Source organism: Tamandua tetradactyla, chromosome 15 (genome assembly GCF_023851605.1).
Source record: "Tamandua tetradactyla isolate mTamTet1 chromosome 15, mTamTet1.pri, whole genome shotgun sequence".
NCBI classification, from domain to species: domain Eukaryota; kingdom Metazoa; phylum Chordata; class Mammalia; order Pilosa; family Myrmecophagidae; genus Tamandua; species Tamandua tetradactyla.
The window spans coordinates 20,864,888-20,878,327 of record NC_135341.1 but is presented as its reverse complement, the minus strand read 5'-3'; the positions used below and the strand labels follow the sequence as shown (position 1 = coordinate 20,878,327).

General features: G+C 38.4%; 1 protein-coding gene across 1 annotated transcript in view; it reads right to left on the bottom strand.

Annotated features, from left to right (window-relative positions):
- LOC143657878 (cadherin-related family member 3-like) overlaps nucleotides 1-13,440 on the bottom strand; it is a 66,760-nt gene that overhangs the window by 39,989 nt on the left and 13,331 nt on the right. The window contains 1 exon segment of the mRNA XM_077130367.1: nucleotides 12,257-12,345. Within this exon segment, the coding sequence (XP_076986482.1) occupies nucleotides 12,257-12,345 (89 nt within the window).

Below are 13,440 nucleotides of genomic sequence, written 5' to 3'. Positions count from 1 at the left end.
CTGAAGTAAATACTCCCCCCAAAATATTTATCATAAATGTTATTGTGGTTTTTTCCTAAACATCTGATGTTCGTGTGGAGAATTAAAGATATTTTCTAGATTTGATTCTGGGAGTTTGCCCATGCCAAAAAAAAAAAAAAGGAAAGATATTTTCTAGACAATTAAAGCTTTTCTTAAAATCACTTTTTCCTCAATTATGTAGTTATTTCAAGAAAATCAATTTTTAGCTTGAATAACCCAACTGTTTGCTTCAATTCTCAATCCATTTGGCTAGCATAGGCCTAAGTTAAACATTTCATCACATGATCAATGAAAGGGAGGGGTAAGGGATATGGTATGTATGAATTTTTTTCTGTTGTCTTTTTATTTCTTTTTCTGAATTGATGCAAATATTCTAAGAAATGATAATAATGATGAATATGCAACTCTGTGAAGATATTGTGAATTATTGATTATATATGTAGAATGGAATGATCACAAATTTAGATATTTGTGTTTGGATATTTTTTATAAAAAATATTTCATCACATATCAGAATTTTCCAAGACTGTCATATTGTAGGGCTCAAACCTTTTGCCCCTTCTCTTAACGTCACAAGAGGATGACATTTTAAGGTGAGGTTAGGGTAGAAGACCAGGCCACTTGGATCAAGTCAAAAATGAATCATTTCAAGTGGTTCTACAAAATATCCTGAAGGTTTCCCCTAAATCAAAAAGAACACAGCCCACTGCCTGTTGTGAAGGAAAGACACAACGCAGATAATACAACTTTACAAGAGCATTGACGTATCTACACAAACCAATTAGGTCATTGAAATTATTCCCTTGCGATGTTACTTAGCAGACAGTAGCCAAAAAGGGGTGTTTTTCTACCAGGTGCAAACGGTTTCCTTTGTAATGAATTCGGGCAAATGAAGTGGTGTTAATTTCTGATGACTTTTTAAACATGAACAGCAGAGCATTTTTGTTTGTTTTGTCTTGTCTTGTTGGACCTAAAACATGGCTGTTGACTTCAAACAGGCTAATCATTGCCGAACCGTCATTTTTCTTGTGGAAACAGTCTCAAATTATTGATTCCTGCATTGTGGTTCCTGGGATGGTTGCCCTGTCCACACCACTTCTCCCTCTTGACGTCACAGCAAGTTTTAAGGGATGCCAAAAAGGTCCCCCTGCCCCTGACAGGATGGCCACCGCCATTCTCTCCTCAGCAACAATGCTCGCGACAACTATAGAATCTATATAAAATCATTGAAGAGTCCCGTCTCAGGTGGTGGTTATACTCAATGCAGATTGTCCACACCCCGCCCCACTTAAGAGACCATCAGGATGGTACAAATAAATGTCCCTGAGAAGGTCCTCAGTCACCCTGAGAAGTTCAACCTTCGTCACCAGGAAAATCTCTCATCCCACCCGACCCCCCCACATTCTCCCAATGCGGCCTCTAGAATTCACGATCTCTCATCAGTAAAATCCCCTATATCCTCGACCTCATCTCTGGAAGTTCCCTTCACCTTTCACATTTCTCTGGGCAATTCACGCTCACTCTAGCCAAGGCAATGAATCCCTGCTGTCTTTCCTCATGCCTCTGTCACGCCCCACCACCCCTTCTCCCCATTCTCTGCTCCTATGCTTGTTTCTTATTTCCCTGAGAAAGCAGAAGAATCAAAAGAACTGTCCACTGGCTACTCTATTTAAAATCGTTTTAAAATTTGCAAATTACACTCTGCACACTTTTTTATCCTCTTCCCCGATTTACTCTGTTTTGTAACTCCTGGCGGCATTTGAGATATATATATATACAGAGAAACAGAGAGTATCTCTTTCCACCAACTAGAGTATAAGTTATATAAAGGCAGGGACTTCTGTCTGCTCTCTTCACTGCTAGAGCCTCACTTCACAAAACATTGCATGAGAAAACACTCAATAAGCCTTGAATGGACAACAGAATGAACATGAAACAATTATCTCTTCCAACTCATTTACCTCTATCCTCTATTACCTTGTCTTTCTCCCTGTTACCATAAATGAACAAATTGTGTTTCTAACAACAAACCCTCTGTTCCCTCGCCTGACCCCATCCCCTTGCCTACTCAAGACCAACCTTCCAGCAATTGTTGCCATTATCTCCTGCATCACCAATCTCCTCCTTACCAGATTATTCCCATCAGCATAAAGCATGCTGTGCTGGTTTGAAAGGAAGTATGCCCCCTAAGAAAAGCCATGTTTTAATATAAATCCCATTTCATAAAGGTAGAATAATCTCTATTCAATACTGTATGTTTGAAACTGTAATGAGATCATCTCCCTGGATGATGTGATTTAGTTAAGAATGGTTGTTAAACTGGATTAGGGGATGACATGTCTCCACCCATTTGAGTGGGTCTTGATTAGTTTCTGAAGTCCTATAAAAGAGGAAACATTTTGGAGAATGAGAGATTCAGAGAGACTCAGAGAGAGCAGAGAATGCTGCAGCACCACGATGCAGAGTCCACGAGCCAGCAACCTTTGGAATTGAAGAAGGAAAGTGCCTCCCGGGGAGCTTCATGAAATAGGAAGCCAGGAGAGAAAGCTAGCAGATGATGCTGTATTTGCCATGTGCCCTTTCAGCTGAGAGAGGAGCCCTGGCCGTGTTCACCATGTGCCTTTCCAGATGAGAGAGAAACCCTGAACTTCATCGGCCTTCTTGAACCAAGGTATCTTTCCCTGGATGCCTTTGATTGGACATTACTATAGACTTGTTGTAATGGGGACATTTTCTCGGCCTTAGAACTGTAAACTAGCAACTCATTAAATCACCCCTTTTAAAAGCCATTCCGTTTCTGGTATATTGCATTCTGGCAGCTAGCAAACTAGAACACATGCTATAATATTTCTCATCATGCAAACAGAAAACATCCCTTGATCCCACATCCTTCTCCAAGCATTGCCCAATCTTTCTACTCTGTTTTTTAGGGAAACATTTTGAGAGTTTCCTCTGTTCACTGTTCTTGCTTTCCTTACCTCTCATTCTCCTAAAGCTTATCTAACCAGACTTTCATTCTCACAACTCCACTGAACTGTTTACCAAGGTCACCAAAGATCTTGATTCATACAGCCCTGGACCGCTTGCTAAGTGCCAGGCTTTTAACTCTGGGTTCTAGTAATTAACATATTGCCAAATGCAATAAGCAGTAATCTCAGTTTTCGTCTACTTCAATAGCTCAGAAGCACTTGATGAATTCCTCCTTCTTGAAATACATCTTCCCTTGTTTCTGGAGATGCTCCACTCTCCTGATTTTCCTTTTACTTCACTCGTCTTGCTCAATCTCACTTTCTCAGTCTTCCTTTTCCTAACCTCTAAATATTTGGGCAACCCCAGATGTAGTCCTCGGATTTTTTCTCTTATAGCCACACTTACTCCCTCAATAATCCCATTTAGTCCTGGGCTTTAAACACTATGAACAAGCAGAAGACTCCAAATTGATGCTCCAGCCTCCACCTCTTTGCTAAACTTCAGACTATTTAATCCAACTGCCTACCCTTCCTGTATGTTTAATTGGGTTCTCGATATTAACAGGTGCAGAAAAACACCTAATGTTTCTCCTAGAGCCTATTCCTCTTCAACAAATTGCTCAGGTCAGAAACCTAAAGGCTAACCAGTGCGTGACCTCACTGATATGAGCTAATCAGAATAAGTTAACTTTTGAGTCAGAATCTAGAATATAGGTTACCAGGGGCCAGAGTGCAGGTAGGAAATGGGGAATTAATGCTTAAATTGTACAGAGTCTTTATTTGGGTTGATCATAAAATTTTAGTTATGGGTGATAATAATGTTAGCACAAAGTTGTGAAATGTAATTAAAAGAATTGAATTAGATATGTGAATGTGGTTAAAAGAGGAAAGTTCAGGTTGCATATATGTTACCAGAATAAATTTTAAGACAAAAAATAGGACTGTAAAATACAAACAGTGGGCCCTGTTATAGACAATGGGCTATAGTAAAAAATACAATTATAAAAATGCTCTTTTGTGAGTTGCAAAAAATGCGCCACACTAATATAATCGGGTTTTATGTAGGAACTTTGTATTTTATGCATGGTTTTTCTGTAAACTTTCTCAAAAAAAGGTAGAGTCTTTCTTGATTTCAATCTTTCCTTTACACTCCATATCCAATTTGTCTACAAATCTTTCAGCATTACTTTCAAAATAGATTGAAAAGTATTGAAGGGTAACTGTCTGCAATTTACATTGAAACGACTTAATAAAAGAGGGGGATTGATAGAGGAATGGAAGGGTGGATAGTTATGTGATCAAGTAGATATGACAAAATGTTAATCATAGAATATGGTGGTAGGTATATGGGTGTTCACTCTTTGAATTTCTCAACCCTTTCAACTTTTCTGTATACTTGGAATTTTTCATAACAAAATATTTGAAAAAACAAATTAAAAACATTTGCTTCTCATCACCCCAACTGCTACCACTGTAGACCAAGCACCTGTGATCTCTCACCTGGACTATTGAATCACCTCTGAAGGGTCTCCCTGCTTCCATTCTTGTCTCCTTACAATCCATTTTTTTCATACAGAAGTCAGCATAACCTTTTAAAGTTATCAATGACATCATTTATTCCTCTACCTAAAAACTTGCAAGAGGATCCCTCTTTAATCAGAGCAAAATTCAAGTCCTTACCAATGCCTAAAAGGACCTTGGTTGCTGATTACATTTCTCCAACAACTTTATAACTCTCTGTTCTAGTTTGCTAGCTGCCAGAATGCAATATACCAGAAACAGAATGGCTTTTAAGAAGAGGAATTTAATAGGTTGCTAGTTTACAGTTCTAAGGACCGAGAAAATGTCCCAGTTAAAACAAGTCTATAGAAACGTCCAATCTAAGTCATCCAGGAAAAACACCTTGATTCAAGAAGGTCAATGAAGTTCAGGAAGGGAACATGGCGAGCACAGTCAGAATTTCTCTCTCATCTGGAAAGGCACATGGTGAACATGGTCAGGGTTCCTCTCTCAACTGAAAGGGCATATGGTGAACATGGAGTCATCTGCTAGCTTCTTCTCCTGGCTTCCTGTATCATGAAGCTCCCCGGGAGGCATTTTCTTTCTTCATCTCCAAAGGTCACTGGCTAGTGGACTCTCGGCTTCGTGGTGCCGCAGCATTCTCTGCTCTCTCTGAATCTCTTTCATTCTCCAAAATGTTTCCTCTTTTATAGGACTCCAGAAACTTATCAAGACCTACCCAAATGGGTGGAGACATGTTGTCACCTAATCCAGTTTAACAATCACTCTTGATTAAATCACATCTCCAGGGAGATGCTCTAATTAGAGTTTCAAACATACAGTATTGAACAGGGATTATTCTGCCTTTACAAAATGGGATTTAGATTAAAACATGGCTTTTCTAGGGGACATACATCCTTTCAAACCAGCGCACTCTCCTCCCACCCTCCCCAACCCTGCTCTTTGTTTTTCAGTCACATTGATTTCTTTGTAGACCCTTTAAATTCTAAGACTGTTTTTGCCTCGGAGCCTTTGTACTTGTTGCCTTCTCTACACTATTCTTCAGCAAGATAGACATATGGTTCCCTCCCTCGCTTCATTCAGGTCTGTGATCAAATGTCATCTCCTCAGAGAGACCTTAACTAACCACCCTACATAAAATAATACACCCATTTTAAATGAGGTTGTGCTGGTTTGAAAGGAAGTATGCCCCCTAAGAAAAGTCATGTTTTAATATAAATCCCATTTCTTAAAGGTAGAATAGTCTCTATTCAATGCTGTGTATTTGGGACTGTGATGGGATCATCTCCCTGGTTGATGAGATTTAGTTAAGAACGGTTGTTAAACTGGATTAGGGGATGACATGTCTCCACCCATCTGAGTGGGTCTTGATTAGTTTCTGAAGTCCTATAAAAGAGGAAACATTTTGGAGAGAGAGACTCAGAGAGAGCAGAGAATGCTGCAGCACCACGATGCAGAGTCCACGAGCCAGCAACCTTTGGAGATGAAGAAGGAAAGTGCCTCCCGGGGAGCTTCATGAGATAGGAAGCCAGGAGAGAAAGCTAGCAGATGATGCTGTATTTGCCATGTGCCCTTCCAGCTGAGAGAGGAGCCCTGACCGTGTTCACCATGTGCCTTTCCAGATGAGAGAGAAACCCTGAACTTCATCGGCCTTCTTGAACCAAGGTATCTTTCCCTGGATGCCTTTGATTGGACATATCTATAGACTTGTTTTAATTGTTTTAATTCTCGGCCTTAGAACTGTAAACTAGCAACTCATTAAATTCCCCTTGTTAAAAGCCATTCCGTTTCTGGTATATTGCATTCCAGCAGCTAGCAAACTAGAACAGAGGTAATCCATGTAAATTCCTTCACACAGTGCCTTGAACATAGAATCTCTCAGTAATGCTGGCTAGTGTTAAAAAAAATAGTGCAATTATAAAAAAAAAAAAGTTATCAACTGCAACAAATGTTCCACACCAAAGCAAGGAGTTGAGTGGTGGGCTGGTATATGGGAATCCTGTATTTTATGCATGATTGTCCTGTAAACCCACTCCTCTACTAAAAAAAAAATTTTTTTAATGATACACACAATCACCACTTCTCCCTATCACTCTCTTTTGTTTAGTCCTACTTTATTTTTTACCATCAGCACTTACTGTCTGACACTATATTATTTATTTATTTTTACTTTTGGTGGTTGTAAATTTTCCTCATCAGATTGTAAACTCTGTGCCAACAAGTGTAATGTCCGACTTATTCAATGTTGTATTCTCATCACCTAGAACAGTATACACAAAGCAGCACCTGATTACTATGTACAATGAAGGAATTGAGGCGCTTTCAAAGCGGTTTCAACTGTGCTTGGCAGTAAATGTATTTTTTAAGTGTTTGAAAGTTATATTCAATACTAAAATATTTCAAGCTCTTTTCCTGGAAAATATTTTAAGAGCTTTTACATTGATCTTAAGTTTTGCTTGTTAAGCACTTCGTATATGTCAGTATACATTGAGAAAAATATAGACTCAATCCCTGCTTTTATGGAGCTTATAATTTCATGACAAAGGTATGTTTAAAATGATGGTGAAGTATGACCGGTGGCATGATAAGGTAAGAACAGGAAATAATTTCTTCGTCAAGCATTACACGGTATTGTTTTGAACCATTTCTACTTCTGTAAATGTTTTCAAGGGGATATACACAATTTCAGTGTTGACCAACAGGTGAAAACTGAGAAGGAATTTTGAAAATTTCAAATTGTGAAAACTCAGAATAAAGTTCATGAAGATTTGGCAAATTCAATATAAAGGCTAATTTAATACACACAGCTCCACTACAGTGAACCTTTATACTGTAGAGGATGCTTTCAGGTTCTAATAGTAGCTCTTTGCTGAACTCATTCTCAACTCACCTGGTTCTGCTGTCTGCCCCCACCCCACCCACAATTCCTAGAGTAGGGCATGTGACCCAGGCCTAAGCCAATCAGTATATGCTCTTCCACTTTGCCACCGTGATTGGTCAAGGAATAACTCATAAACTAATCAGAGCTATTGAGATCCCTGAGATATAGAGAAGGGAACTGGGGATGAGCCTGAAACTGTTATTCGGCTGTAGGGACTGAATTCCTACTAGCTACTTGTTGCCATATGTAAGACAGGGCAAACTGAATGTCATAGGTCCTTGGGTAAACCTCGTCCTGGTTTCACTATGTTAACCCAGAATTCCCCTATGCTGAAAGTCTGATCAACATCCCCTGACTTTTTAACTTATTACAGCCACAAATTCCATTAAGGTCAAGTTTTCTCTTAGTTTCAACCACACGAATCCTAATACACTCTCTAAACAATTAAGGCTCACAAAAGAAATAGCCTCATATTTGTTCATTTTGCCTGCAAAATACGTGTGGAAATGACATGACCTAGGTCTTCCAACAGCTGGATACATTTTGCCTATTTGCTTTGCTTTCACCCCACAGATAAAACTTATTTTAAAAATTGTACCTGCTATTGAAAGGACAACATGGGCCTTTTCCCAGAAATGATTATACTTTAAAGCAATCCATTAAAACCAGAATTTCCACCCCAAATTGTACAGAAAAATTTTACATAAACTAGTTTCTAACTCAAAAGACACATTTTCTCTCCCCTTTCATGTTTGTTTTACAGCTGAGTTATAAAATAGGAGTATATAATTAAAATCCTCAGAGCCATAATTATAAGCTCTGCTTCCGTGTAATTGTTGAGTCTTTTGATGATTCCATCACTAATTATGCCTTAGAATTTCCAAATACCACTTTCCCATAAAAATCTGATCATTGTCAGCTTTCAGTCAATATAGCTGACTGAATGGAAAATATTGTTTATTCCTATGTATAATCTATGGCCTACATTGATTCATTACACTTATTTTATCAAAGAGGGAATAATAATGAAAACCGAGTAGCAGATTTCTGTCATTAAATGCTATATTTTTTCTCTTTCAAAGGCTACCATGAAACGTTCAGAAATTATTCTTTATAGGAATTTTCAATATCTTTCCAAGTAATTAGAATGTCAATTTAGCTAATTACATCCTCAGCCTATTATATAATGCACAAAAGAAAATAAGAGTGCATTAATGGAGTTCCAATATATATTCTAAAGTTCGTTGTAACTTAGGGATGCCTGGAATGAGGGAGTTTACCTTGAAATGGAGGCATCAAACCTTGTTTCATGAAAATAACCCTATCCCATTCTTATCACTCCTGTTGTGCACTCTATACTCTTCTCTCCCCATTTCCTGATCATACTTCTTGTCCTCAAAAGCCGAGCTTATTTTCACAAGGTGCTGGTTAACTGTTGTGACAGATACACTAAAGCAAAACAAGTATAACTTTTAAGGAAATAAATTTCATTACACCATTAAGAAAGGAAAAGCCATAATAAACTTTGAGCAAGATAATTTTATCCCGTCTCCCTCACTTCTTCTTCGTGATAGTCACAGGCATCTATATGGCCTCATGAAGTAGGATTTTAAAATAAGAATTGAATAAGTAGATAAGGTATTTAGTCTTCTAAAACTGCCTTGTGATGGAATAAATAATAAAGAAAGGCACATGGTACCATCTCCCCATCACCCTACCACCACTATTGAACCAGGAAGGCTAGGAAGGTCACACTGGTTGAAGTGGGGAGGGGTTTTTATTACTGATGGGGTGTGACATGGGGAGTTGGAGTACAGAGTTAAGAAGACCCAGGGAGGCATCTGAAAGACCTCTGTGGAGAAGAGTAGGGTCAGCTTCTAGTGATGGTCAATGACCATCACAGTCTGTCAACCAGTGACCTCATTATTGTGGTGTGGAAAGGGAGGTGGGCCTTCTATCTGTAGCCTTTTTTGAATCATCCAGAAGAACAGCCAGCCGAACCCAAGAGATTGCTGACTTGCTCTCTCTGGACATCCCTTAGAGGCTTATCCTCTACTTTTTTGTCTGAAATTAATATAAGTACTCTGGCTTTCCTTTGAATAGTGTTAGTATGGTAAATCTTTCTCTATCCCTTTACTTTTAAGCTGTAAGAGTCTTTATATGTAAGATGGGTTTCTTATAGACAACAAGAAAACTTTTATGCTTCAAAGGACTTTATCATGAAAGTAAAAAGGCAAACTATTGAATGACCTTCTCTCTGTAGCCTTTTTTGTGTCAGAGAGAAGTGTGTAGGAGTATGTCTAAATGTAAGTTTCCACAGCCTCTGTCACCAGTGAAATGTCATTCCATGTTTGGTAAAATTCACAAGGAACATTGCATGGGTCTTCCAAATATGGTCCTGGAAACACCTGTCTACTGAGAAAAGTATAGGGCCAGGACCAGAAGCATTTAATCTGTATGAGCAAGCACTTAGGAGTCCTTCATTTGAAACAAATTACTTGTGTTAATTGGCTAGTAAGTCATTCTGATTGCATGTTAGAGGCATATCTAAACCCTATGCAACTGTGATGCATTTTCCACCCTAAAATGTCAGCATGGTGGGTAAGCTGCCATGTAGAACACCAAAGAAGTAACTGCAAGATGATATCTGATTCCTGTGTAGCTGGACTTGTTCAATGCTAGACTCAAAACTATAATCTTGAGCATGTTGATTTGGAGCAATATGCATGATTAGTTGGTTTAATTGCATGTTGTAAAGGAAGCTGTGACCTTTCCAGTCCCATCTTGGATGTGGTATTGCATTATTCAGAGGAAACAAGTGTGTGGGGGGGAGCTTGACAACGGCACTGTTTCTTTGTGTAACTACTCAAGTGTATTTAATGTTTTAAAAAACCATATGGATAAAAAGACAAAAAAAATATGGATAAAAAGAAAATCCACAGAATGGGAGAAAATATTTGGAAATCATGCCTCTGATAAGGGTTTACTATCTAGAATATCTAAAGAACTCATACAACTCAATGACAAAAAGACACACAAAAAAAATTTTTTAAGTGCAAAGGACTTGAATAAAACATTTCTCCAAAGAAGGTATACAAATGTCCAATACCTAGGTGAGAAGAGATTCAACATCATTAATTATTAGGAGAATGCTAATCAAAACGAGATACCTCTTCACAGCCACTACAATGAGTATCGCTTAAAAAACAGGAAATATGTGTTGGCCAAGGATATGGGGAAATCAGGAGCCTCATGCATTACTGTTGGGAATGTAAAGTGGTGCAGCTACTATGGAAAACAGTTTAATGGTTTCTCAAAAAGAACTACCATATCACACAGCAATTCCACTTCTAGATATATTCCCAAGATACTTGAAAGCAGGGGCTTGGACAGATATCTGTACCGCAATGTTCACAGCAGAGTTCGCAATGTTCACAGCAGAGTTATTCACAATAGTCAAAAGGTGGCAACACCGCCAGTGTCTGTTGACAGATGAATGCAGTATTTCGTCAACAAAATGTAGTATATCATCCATGCAATGGAATATTATTCAGACATAACAGGAATGAAGTTTTGATATCTATTACGATATGGATGGAGTTTGAAAACGTTATGCTCAGTGAAAGAAACCAGACACAAGAGGACAACGATCATATATTTCACTTATGTGAAACACCTAAGATATGAAAATTCGTAAGGTAGATTTTAAGTTACCTAGATCTGGGAGGGGGGAAGGGAGTGATTGTTTAACAGATACATAGTTTGTGCTTAGGGTGATGCAAACTTTTGTCAATGAATTGTGTTGACGGTAGCACAGCATGTTAAACAATCAATGCCACTGAACTGTAGACCTAAAAGTGTATAATATTTTATTTTATATAATATTTTATATTATCACAATAAAAAGTGCAGACAATTCTTTAGGTATTAGTGACTGTTTATTGTTTAAAATAAATTTTGTAAAACTTAAGTTGCCTTGAAGGTGGATCTGGTAGCATTACCAGTAAATTGTAAATATTGAGAGTATCACATGAACATGCTGGATTCACTAATTTTTGGCCAGTTTGTGAAAGGAATAGGACATTAAATTTTAAAACATGATATTCTAGTTTATTAATCATTAGTCAAAAATTTTTAAATGTCATAGCTTACTAATAACATAATCATGCAATATAGCATGCACAATTAAGACAGCAGTTGCTTCCTGTCATTTGCAGGATGTTTTAGAGTTTAAAAACTACTTTCCATTTATTATTAACATTCGTTTGTAATATAAGAGAAGGCAATATAAGGGAAGGCAAAGTAGATATCCTTTTTCTGATTTTTCAACTGAACCAGCAAAGCATAAATGTTAGGTGTCCTGCAGTAGTGAAATTAAAACTTAAACTCAAATCTCTTGACACTAAGTCTGCTTAGTCTTCCCCTCCAATGGTATTTAAAACAGAAAGATGCCTATCCTGAAAATAAAATGTATTCCTGGGGCATTATAAAACCTGAGCACGAAACCTTGAGTTTTGAAATACAAATTAACTCTGCAGAAAGCTAGATTGTTTCTCTACAGTGTCTGCACCCAAGATCCCCAAGAACAAAATAAAATGACACGGCATCTTTTGTCAAGTTATCTAAGGATTAAGCTGGGCCTGCCTGCAGAAAAATGGAATGTGCTAGAAGGGAAGCAATTAGCCATCCAATCCAGTCCTCCATCATTTTCACCTGAAATGTTCTGATAATTGAGGCAAAAATGTATGTTTGGAATTGAACTTGAGGGTACAATTGACCTGGCTGTCTCCGTAGCTTTATATGTGAATACATCACACATAAAACCACCAGGCACTGGTATTCACTGTCCCAGACCATAAATTACCTCCAAAACAGCATCCTCTGGGTCCTTGGTTGCTGCTCTGTAAATGACTGTGCCCGGGGCAGTGTCTTCTAGGATATAAATCTCAGTAACTGCCAGAAAAATATACAATAAACATGCTTGAATGAGTGTTGAAACCATAAGGTCAAAAAGCCAAATGCGGATTTTAGATAAAACTTCTAGGCATTGTGTTTGCTCAGCACAGATGTTTTTATAGGGTGATTCCCATTAAGCCACTAATAATTATATTAATAATAATAGATTCCATTTATCAAGTGTTTTGTTGTGTCAGGTACATAGCAAAGAGATTTGACAGGTTTTAGTAATAATGATATTGAACATTTTCTGAGTGCTTATTAATTGCTCAGCATATCACTAGTGATCTTATCTTTTCCATTTTACTGCAGAGAACAATAAAGCTTAGAGAGATTAACTGGCTCAGATTCACATAGCTAAGGCATTAATTTCAGATTATTTTATTAATGTCTGCCTTCTCCTTAAGCCTGCCCTCTTGCCATCGTTTTTAAAACAGTGGGGACGACACATGCAGAAGTTCTGGTCAAGCCACTCTCTTGGGGATCAGGAACGCTGGGCGAGTCTGAGACCCCTGCATGCCTGAGTTGAGGACGCACCCCCAGAAGAAGCTGCTGCACGAATTTGCCAAGGAGCCAGGGTCTGTGGATAGCAGAGGAGTTCGCAGCCCTGCCTGAACCCAGCCAGGAGACTGGCCTGGCCATCCAATGAGCAAAATGCTTGTGGGGTGTTCACAAGCTCTCTGGCTCTGGGCTCTCTGTTTTAGAAGTCAGAAAAGCATAATTATTTCCTGGTGTTTTCCCTAGAGTTTATCATCTGCTTTGGGAAAGGAAAGGAAGGAGACAAAAATTTATTGAGCACCTGCCATATGGCTGGCACTCTGTTTGGCACTTTAAAATAGTATGTCTAAATCAGCCTCATCACCTCGATGAGGAGACTAATATCTCAGTTCAGCCAATGAGGAAACTGAGGCTCAGACAGGATAAGTAACTCTCCCAGGCTACACAGCTAGGAGCCACCTCAATCTCTGAACCTCAAATGTTTATGATGATGATATAGAACATGGATCACCCACATGTAGCTATTAAATACTTGACTACAATAAAAAGAGACAGTGATGAGAAAGAAAGAGATGAAGGTGAGAGAAAGAGATA